General features: G+C 38.5%; 1 protein-coding gene across 1 annotated transcript; it reads right to left on the minus strand.

Moving 5' to 3' along the window:
- Positions 1-1,900: 1,900 nt before the first annotated feature.
- Positions 1,901-10,319, minus strand: parm1 (prostate androgen-regulated mucin-like protein 1). Its single transcript, XM_084746637.1, has 3 exons — positions 9,689-10,319; positions 2,992-3,070; positions 1,901-2,134 (listed from the first exon to the last, which is right to left on the minus strand). The coding sequence occupies exons 1-3, from the start codon at positions 10,317-10,319 to the stop codon at positions 2,056-2,058; spliced, it is 789 nt and encodes a 262-aa protein (XP_084602763.1). The 3' UTR covers positions 1,901-2,055.
- Between the last annotated feature and the right edge of the window lie 412 nt (positions 10,320-10,731).

Raw genomic sequence — 10,731 nt, forward strand, 5'->3', positions numbered from 1 at the left:
TAATGCTAACATTGTCTTGCCTAAAATGTCTCTACCTCCCAGCTTAAAGGAGAAATCCTTAAATGCATTGCAAAAATGTGCAAATGCATGCCTTAGGTATTACTTTCCTGCTTCAAAAATGGTCCAAATTGTCAACTGTCAAGATTAAAGGTTCAAATGAAAATAGTACAAAAGACTTAGATTCACACACAACGTGCTAGAATGATATTTTTTCATTTTAATTTTTTTCGTTCCTGTTTTTCTTCCTTCTTAAATCGTATTTATGTTATCATGTTCTTATTTCCCTTCTCTCACGCCTCCACTTTCTGTGAAACCACTCAGGAAAAGCTGAGAAAGTAATGCATCATCCTTTTCACAGCTTTCTCGGAAATTCCAGCTAACGCCCCACTTCCTCCTGATCTACAATCGAGATGTAAAATCAGGTAATTTTGTTGATGAGCGCTGTCTAAGATTTGAAATTTGTTTTGGCAGCTGTCTCAAAATTTGAAAACCTGAACACTTATCTAACAATTTTGCGACAGAATTCTCTTTCATTCAAGTGAGCTAAAAAGCATCGCATGAGAAGAATCCATGACAAAAGAAGAAGAAACATCTTGTGTCATGATCAGGCCCACGTGGAATCTACACCTCCAGATTTCCGATAACACCTTTACAAGTCCATAGATCTTTAAGGAAAAGAAATGGTACTTCTGAAACTCAGACTGTTATCAAGCACCTTTCCAGTTATTTGTCATTGTGTTTGTATGTGTTGAAGAAGCTGGAAGAAAGATTAATGGTTAGTGGTATGTCTGACACCTATAATCAGTACTACAACCGTGAGTAGCTCCGTACTGGTACCAATCCTATCAGGGGTTTTTTTTCACCAATATTTTTTCCATCTCTTGAGAAACTAAAGATGTTAATAATAAATTCTTATGGATGCACTTTGCTTGACCTGCAGTCTAAAAAAGATGATGCTCAAACTGTGAGACAAATATTCTGCTCCCATGAAGGAAGTAAGACACAGCCCACAACACGACATTCAAATTACAAATTATTTTTAATCTGTGGCCATCTGTTAATCTGTGTCTGGCTTGTCTGTATTTACAGAGTAATTTTTATGTACTAGTTTTTTTTTGATATCCAATCCAATGATTTTGGCCAGTATAAGACTGATACAATACAAAGTACTGGATGGACACTTCCCTAGTTAACAGGTAATTAATTTTTGCTCTCACTGCTCCACATTGAACCTAGCATTTCATTAAGTACACACCCTACGTTTTATGCCAGTTGGCTCACAACTAAAATCTCAGATTTAAAGGTTCTCCTCAAATCTGCTAATTTATCTCAGTCCTGCCTGGGGTCAGTTTCAGTTACTTTAATGTATTGTTTGTGCTTTTCTTGTGCTTAAAAACAATGAATCACATTAAAGCAAAAAAGCAAGCAAACAAAAATAAAAAAAACAACACTAACACAATCACCGCAGAATACTCTGCAGATTCTATTTTGGCCTCTCCATGATATACATCTGCTGTTTAATATTTGCATTTAATGCATGTTCTCACAGAAATCTGAATCTTTCCTAACTTTATAAGTCAAACATTTTGATTGTCCTGTTGTGTAAGATTCTCACTGTCAGGTTTTCCCCTATTGCCACTCCTACAAGCTGCATTAAGCCTTCTTTTTACAATTTCATGAAGTAAAATGTTGCATTTTTTCAGCAGTTGAGTTCACATAATCAGCTCTCTTAAAACTTTTTCTTACAAATATCCTGTGAGAGTCCTGATACCTCTGGTTACTATATGATTATACACTGTGTCTATGAAGAGCAGTTAAAAAACTACTCAAGTAAAAACTTTATTTCCTGAGGCTACTTGAACGAAGATCAGTGGAAATGTCACTACTGAGTGCACACAGGCTGCATGTCACAGTTATAAAGTGTGACCAACCTGAACTCATTATGCACACACCATAAACACACCCTGATCAGGACGTCTCCTTCTGCAGACTGACTGAGGCCTTTGGGGTTCAGGGGGGTCGCCACTTCCGGAGTCGGAGTTCAAAAGTTGAGATTCATGGGTCATACATGGGGTTGGAGAAGTTTCCGATAGTGCTGTGGTCGTTGTCCAGAAGAGGTCCGTAGGATACACGTCTGTAACGGAGAGGTCAGAAGTGTGACAGGGAGTCATTAATAAAGATTAGATGACAGTAGTTTCATTTATAGGACAAAATGGGATATAAATATATCTAAAGAACCTTTTGGTTACACAAACACTTCAGAGCTGCTCTGATGCCTGAAATAATCTCCACAGTTGAAATAAACAGCTCACTACTATAGTATGAGTCCTGTTCACAAGCATGTTCAGTCGGATTTTGAGTAATTAGGACACTATTAATGAAAAAAACATGTAGCTCTTAGCTTTTTTTCTATGTTATGAGCTGAGAAATTCCATTCATTTTCTTTAGACATATACTTAAAGCGATAGTTCACCCAAAAATGAAATTTCACTCAATATCTACTCACCCTTGTGCTGATGTGAGGATGGGTGAAGATCTCCAGTTCACAAAACACTCACGGAGCTTCAGCGGAAAATTTTAATGTCACAGTTTACGGACCCTTGGATTACACCACACGAGCAGTATGGAGACATTTTGTGGATTTCTTTGTGTTCTTTTTTACATTTTAAAACTGGTCACCATTCACTTCAATTGTACTGGATTTGGCTGCAATGCTGTTTTCCACTGAAGCTCCAGGAGTGTTTTGTGAACTGGAGATCTTCACCCATCCTCACATCAGCACAGGGGTGAGTGGATATTGAGTGAAATTTCATTTTTGGGTGAACTCTTCACTTTAAGAATAATGCAACAAATACAACAAAAATTTTCTGTTTTTGTAGTTAGTTGAATATAAATATTATATCACATTTTCCACAAAATGTCATTAGTTGAGCTTTAATCAGTTGTATGTTAATACACTTTGTAGGAGATTTGCTTGAGCTCTGGACTCACCGGATCTTGAAGTAGTACAGCCCAAATAACACTACGATGACACACAAGATGAATATACACACAATGGCAGCAATGCTTCCTGGAGAGGGAGAGAGAGAAACAGTAAGTCTGAAAATATCCATTGTTAGTCAAAAAAATGTTTTATTCTCTGTATGTCTTTTTCACACAATGTCCCAAACAATGGAAGTGAATGGTGACCAGTTTCCAAATGGAAAAAACTTGGGGGGATATAAAATGACTACAGTGAAGATTCAGGCTAAAAACTTGGAGTAAATAACATTTTTGTGGTCCAGTTGGCATGTTGGGGCTTTAGGAGACTTGGAATACACCAGACGAGCAGTATGGAGGTGTTTTGTATTATTATTCTGTTGTTTTACTTGAGTGGTTAAGTCTCCAGTTTGATTCGCTGATTGGTGTCCCAGGTTGAGAACTTAACTTATTAAAATCTGAACATCTACCAGGCACTGACAGATTAATGTTCAAATTCATCATCATCATTATTTCGTATCTGGAATCTAGCAGTCACTTTCATATTTTACCAGAGTTTTGCTGGCAGCTGACCCTAATTTTGCACCCTGTGTGTGGTTTGATTAAGTGTGCTGCTCGAGCGCATTGGAACACTCCTTTGAAAACTTCTTTTTCTCCAATTGAGGAAATAAAAGAAATAAAATATTTGCCTTGTGCCTGACTGCCTTGTGCTGCTGTGCCTTGTGTGTAAATTAGTGCAGTGTCTCTCTTAATGGGGAGATGCTTTATCCTATTTCATTCACTATTTCTGCTAATCTAATCAGAGTATTTTTCATGCACTAGTAGCAGAGTGTAAGCAAGTTTTTAACCCACCTGTGTAAGTGCATGTTACTATCTGAATAATGCATCCTTTAATTAGCAGGAAAATACTGCAGCATTGACTATAGACCAGGTTTTTGTTGGTCAATGGCGCAATTGCTTTCTGCTGCCTCAAAATAGCAATGCCACAACAATAAGCTTGACCACACCTTATTTTAAGACCAACACACCCATGGGTGCATGGATGGGTGCAAGTACATTTGCTGCTTACACAACTTGGACCCTTGCTGTGCAACTGCATCGGTCTGAAAATAGCAATGACAGTTGTGTTGTGCTGTGCACTGCTTTGGCTGCTAACTCCTCTGTGACGCTGTATTTAAGCAGAGCGGTGCTTTGTGCTAAACGCTAATGTTTTCATGCTAACATGCTCACAGTGGCAATTTATCAGGTTCATTAGAATGTCATTACTTTTGCAGGTTTTCAAAATGGTGACCTGATGATGGCACTATAGATGAAAAGTTACGGGATTGTGGTTCATTCTCAGGTCATTGTGAATGCGTGCTTCACATTTCATGGTATTTCATCCAGTAGTTTAGACATTCCACTTCAAATCCTCAAACTGTCAACCTCATGGTGGCGAGCAATATGACAAGTCAAGGGATCACATCATTTGGACTTATTCTCTGGGCAATATTGATGTTTGGGAATATTGTGGCAATCCATCTAATAGTTGAAACATTTCAATATAAACCAAAATGGTGAACTGATTGATGGACCAACAGATCCACAGAATCGTGCCTCTAGCAAAACTGTTTGAGAAAGTACTTTGAGACATAAAAGACTCCTTGTAATAAAATAAATTCAATCAAATGTAAAACATGCCCCAAATTTCACACAATCATTCTTTGTTTAGAATTCACAAAGATCCACTTAAAAAAAAGTTTGTATCATCCAAGGGTGTCAAGAGATTGCAAGTCTGAACACGCCTCAGTTCACTGATTAGTGCAAATCATACTGTACGTGCACGTTTGGCCTCAACTGATAATACTTCTTTATGTGACTGACTTTAATCTTCTGCTGGTAAATATTTTACTCTACCACATAAGACTTGATGGCCAAACTGACCTTTGAGCTTAAGCATTAATTAATAATCTCCTTGTGGGAAACTGGATCAAACACATTGTACAGTTTGTGTCAGTGAGATGGTACTGAGGTCTGGTAAAATGTTTAGACAGAAGTCACTCCTTCTACATGGAAGCATAATTCAATCAGTGAACACAGCCTTGAAAAATCAGCCCGTTGTTAATTCCTCCCTCTGAGAACAAAGTCGGATGACCGACCACCAAGAAATGGGTAACTTGGAGGATATTTGTTGGCTCTGTTGGATGTTGTAACAAAGTCTGGGATCTTAACTGAAACAACAAATGAACCGGCAATTTTTTTTTGTCTGTTTCTTTTAGATGATCAATCTTCAACTTGTCCTGGAACAAAGCTGTCTGATCTTTGAACTCACTTCACATAGGGTGGGTGGAGTCGAACATAGACTGAAAATCCACTCCTATTCTGGATGACAGAAACAACTGCAAAATAAAACAAGATACCCTGACCAGCTGAAATAAGTAAACTAAGCAAGTTAAAGTTTGTTAAAGGACAAATCATGAACCATCTTTGTTTCATGTCTAGCCAGGGACCTTTTTTAGTGCTCATTCCCCATGTTTCTTTCCTCTCTTCTTTACTATAATTTAAAATATAAGCATAGCCAAGATCAAGTCTTTTCTGATAGTCAAACCTGCAAACAGCCATACAACCAATATGTGTCTGAATATATTTAAATATGCTTCTGTATATTGACTTGGATCAAACCCTAAGGATGATTCAGATGATTCAGACATTGCTTAATCTCTTTAAACAGATATCTGCATACGAAGATGCAGGGACAAGATTTTGGTATTGAAAGCGTTCTGGTTTTTGTATTGACCAATCATTTTTATGCGAGCATTAGTTTGCTAATTCATGTGAAGAGCAAAAGAGACGGAACACATTTGCAGAAATGTGATTTCTAAACCTATCTGCTATGGTCTGATGATGATTTAGTAAAAATCTACTGATGTTTTAGCCTTTTAAAAATGTATTTGCATTCATATGCAGTTACATCAAGTTGATAATTGGACTCAAGAGGTGGAAGGTGACTATATAAATAAAAGTAGATTTTTCAGGTATCTGTACTAGAGTATTTATTATTCAGACTTTTTACTTTTGCTACCTCTTTTTTAATACAGATATCTGTACTTTCTACTCCTTAAATTTTCAAAACAGACCTGTTACTTTAATTTTAATGCATTTGTGGGGAATTATTAATAATTTGATTTTGCATCATTGGATGCCACCTTCCCAGCAACAAGAACAAATAAATAGAAAAGATGATTCCTTGTGTAGCCATCAGTGCATATCATGCACAACAGATGCAATGAGATGAAAATGATGTAAGAGACACAACAGGACATAAACAACAAGAAAAAGAACTTGTACTGAGATGAAAAGGGATGCAACAAGATGAAAAAGATGTAAAAGCCACCATAAAATACATAACACGATGAAAACAATATATCAAGATGTAACAGTATGATATCAGCTGGCTACACCAGAAACCCCAAAACATTGTCCGTTACCATTGTGAGACAGAAGCTAATGGGTCCCTGGATTGGACATTGCTACACCCTTCCACCAAGTTTCATGGTAATCAGACCAGTAGTTTTTCCGTAATCCTGCCAACAGACAAACGAACCAACAAACCGAACTGGAAACATGCCCATCTTGACAGAGGTAATACTGACAGTTGTAGAGCAATAAACCACGTAGCCAGTAGCAGTCAGGCCAAGTGCAATGCTCAGTTGGTTGGGTTCAGCACTGTAGGTATTTGCTCATAAACCAAAGTAATAGTCAAATTACTCTAGCTACTTATGTAACAACACATTTCCACTGCAGGAACTCTTCCAGAAACTTCAAAATTGGCTTCCTGGCCCTTAAAGTCCCTACTCTGGATCTAGGCACTGCTGAATGGACCAGAAACCATTGCTACTTGAACTATCATCAGTCTAAATTGCCTAAACTTTTTGGTGCTTCATAAGTTACGGAAAAACAAACTTTTTAGTTTTGGAATTTCAGTTCTCCCTCGGTATACAACTGCAGAGAAATAACTCCAGTTTTAGTCCCTGACCTTCATCTCTAGGGGCACTTTGGTTAAAAAGGAAGACTTACAGCAGTTAACACTTTCAGTGTTACACTTTGTCTAGCAGCAATCAAGTTCAAAAATAACTGCTCTGAGAGATGCCATAAAAGCTCTGAGTCATTTATTATCAGATGCGGTGACCGATGACGAGAAGGAAGGTCTTCTCACAGTTCCTGCATATGAGGGACAGAGTTCAAACTCAGTTACAGGACAACAGATAAAACCTGGAGTTGTTGGGGTTTTGATGCTGTGCTTAAAAGCACTTAAACCAGGCCAGCACATACAGTAAGAAGTAGTAAGAATGGATAGATTTGAGGGGCTAAAAGACGTGTCTCTGTAAAGTTGAAGGACCCAGAGTCCAAAGAGCATTAATGAACATTTTTTTTCATTTGATCTCATGAATTTTCTGTCAGGGTTGCCTGGACAACTCCTAGTATTCACTAACAGGTCTGTAATGAGTGCTACCACAATAAATGACATGGTGACAATGATTGGATGTCCTTAAAAAAACAGGCCAGTGGTTATGTGAATGATAGAATGAGCAGGAAAATAACTGGCTGGCAGCCTTTTCTCTTCAAACAGCTTTCACTCATTCAGCTAGTTCAGACTCAACTGCAAAGTATACAAGGAAGCACGAGAGGAAACTGATCTGCTCACATATTAACCACAGACGGTCTTAAAGGAGGAGGAACAGATAATCTGATGCATCGACTCTGCAAGTGTACATTTGACCCGATTCAATCAGAGAGGTGTGATTACTTGTGCTGCCTTGGTTTACATTATCACTAACCAGTTTTGTGTGTTGGACAATTGTACACTCAAACACTTACATTTTGAGTTTTTAAAGGAGAGATTATTTACATCAGATTTACATTAGAAACAGTTGTTTTTATGAGATAACCTTCCGTTTACCGGCAATAGGTTTTCACTATGCTTTCATAAGAAAGTTAATAAGTAACTGTTACATCAGAGGCCATGAGTGACGGAGGGCTGGAGGTGGGGACAAGTCTGCATTCAGGCAGAAATTAGCACTATGTCAACACCACTTAGAGTCTGACGGAAATGAATGCAAAGTGGACTTAGTGGGTCTAATGCAGGGGTCTGCAACCTTTACAATCAAGAGACATTTTGGCTAAAAAAATTTTGGTGTATAGGTGACAATTTTTTTAAATTTCATTTTATTTTATTTAATTTATTTTTTTGACAGTTGGAGAATGTAAGAATCACTTTGCAAAGAAATAATTGTGACAACTCAAAATGTCAAGGCAAGGTACTGCAATGGATTGTTGAGTTTTGAGCCCAGCTCAAACTTTTTGACTTTTCAAATAAAATTTTACATGTTTTGCCGACCTATGATCTTTGAGTTGACTGATTAACTTTTTTCTTTAGAACTTTGAATCTTTGAATTTTAGAAATTAAAAACGGGGTTACAGTAAATTGTGAACCCAGTTTTTATTGAAAATATGTACATTTTAAACATCATTCACTTTCACTCCAATGCTTTTACTTAATATTTGTAATATTTGGTAATCCAGTGCCACCAACTGGTTGATATTCCTCATTGTTATTGAAATATCTTGACATGTTGTTGAGAAATTTGGAACAGACATTTGATCATCTGGTCTAAATCTTTCTAATACATTGATTTATGATATCTGTAAAACCAACAGCTTGTATGTAGTGATAATTAGCATGCAAACACACTAAACTAAGATGGTGAACCGGGTAAATATTATACCTGCATGTTGGCGTAGTACTTCTGAGCATGTTTAGCATACTGCAGTGAATTGTATCTAGAAGAGAACCCAAACCCAGACACCCCAGAACCCCGAAACATCTTGTGCCATGATCTTTCCTTAACCCTAACCAGTGTTTTTATCCCTAAACGTACCCAGATCTCAACCACAGTATTATCACAGTAAAGATTGGTAAAAATTTGGGTAGGGCTTGAAGGGACATGTCCCTACCAATACCCTGGGATTATTGAATTGCACTAGCAATAATACGGATCAAAAAATTAAAATATAGCCACTGTTGTCTGTCAGTGTCTAGTCAGTGTTAGCTACCCGTGCTAATTATCGATGCAAAACAAAAAGTTTTTATGTTCTGAAAGATTGCACGTTTCACTTCATTATGCCTCACATTGGTTTGGTCCCCTGCCTACCTATAGCCATTGGTTTCTTTTTACTGCCAAAATAGTTAATAAGCGACTGGTGACAAATCTAGGAAGTTATTCTGACCATCAGGGGTTAAGTGAGAAATACACTCAAATCTGTTATACATTTTTATCATTTATTCCTATGCTGTAATCTTAGTCAGTAGTCCTGTCTCTCTCTCTCTCCCTGTCTGTGTGTCTCCGTCACTCAAACTTCAACAAGCTGGGACATGTTTATTGTCCCCACTAGCTGTGGCATGAAATATCCTCCAGCTCAAACTACCACAGTGCCAGTCTAGCGTCGCCGAACTGCTACCGTGGTGTTACTCAGTCTTGTTGTCCTACAACATACACAGATTTGTTTTAGTATAAATCTTACACTTATAAAAGAGGATTATTATTTCTCAGTGTGTTCAAATAAGGATTGAATAAGTATGTAGGTTACTTTGCATAAACTGGTGACAACATCATTTGCATTGTGTTCACACAGAAACAAAAACAAAAAAAAACTTTTCGTTGCTGCATACCTGAGCTCAGAGCCTCGGACTTGTGTTTATCCTGTACCAGTGTGGTGGTTTGGGTGGTTCTGGTGGTGGCTCTGGTGGTGGTGGTGGCTCTGGTAGTGGTGCCGGTGGTGGCTTTGGTGGTGGTACTGGTTGTGGTGCTGGTGGTGGCTCTGCTGGTGGTACTGGTTGTGGTGGTACTGGTTTTGGTGCCGGTGATGGTACCAGTGGTGGTCTGGATGGCAATGGTGGTGCTATTGCTCTGTGTAGTGCTGATGGTGATGCTGTTGGGGGTGCTGCTTGCGTTGGTGGGAGTGGCAGTGTTGGAGCTGTTGAATTGCGTAGTGCTGGCAGCGGTGCTGTTGATGGTATTGTTTGCATTGGTGGGACTGGCAGTGGTGAGGTCTGTGGTAGAGTCTGGGATCTGAGTTGTGCTAAATGTGGATGACGGGGTTGAGGAAGAGGATGGAGAGAATGTGGAAATCACATCTGTTTGTGATGTACTGTTAGGCGAAGAACTGGCGCTGTTCTCAACAGTGGTGGCTGACGTTGCGGTGTTGTTGAACGGAACAGATGCAGGGATAGGAGTTGTAGTGACATCATGGGAAGCCGGTGAATTGTCAGTCGTGTGGGGTGGTAAAGATGTTGTTGTCATGACTGCTGATACGGTAAGGCACAACAGTAGATCTACAGTCCAAGACAAAAGACGTCTGTTACTTGTCAAACTTTATTTAATGTATGCCTGAATGCCTGCAGCAGTGAGCATACGACAGATATTATGATTGCTCTGATCAGCTCCTTTTTATGGTCTTCAAATAAGAACTCTGCATAAGGACTTCTGTGGCTCTGAGTAAGCTTCCCAAAAAATAAACCTGCTTATGTCATCATTGTGACTCGTCCAGCTTGATGGAAGTGGAAAACTAAATTGCTTTAGTACACCTTTAAATTTTTATCTTGGTAAATGCTATCACTGTAATCAATCAGCCAATGCTAAGCTAGCAGCAAGTACAGTTGGCAGTTTTTTTTTTTCCCAGGATGGTGAAGTCTTGACCTGTTCTAGTCTGGCT

This window comes from Lutjanus erythropterus, chromosome 20 (assembly GCF_056507025.1).
Source record: "Lutjanus erythropterus isolate fLutEry1 chromosome 20, fLutEry1.hap2, whole genome shotgun sequence".
Taxonomy (NCBI): Eukaryota; Metazoa; Chordata; class Actinopteri; order Lutjaniformes; family Lutjanidae; genus Lutjanus; species Lutjanus erythropterus.

Excerpts from the sequence above, each read along its gene's own strand:
- parm1 (XM_084746637.1), bottom strand. The coding sequence starts at position 10,319 with ATGACAACAACATCTTTACCACCCCACACGACTGACAATTCACCGGCT. Across the intron at positions 3,071-9,688 it reads GTCCGAGGCTCTGAGCTCAG|GAAGCATTGCTGCCATTGTG; the intron begins GTATGCAGCAAC and ends CTCCCTCTCCAG. Across the intron at positions 2,135-2,991 it reads CTGTACTACTTCAAGATCCG|ACGTGTATCCTACGGACCTC; the intron begins GTGAGTCCAGAG and ends TCTCCGTTACAG.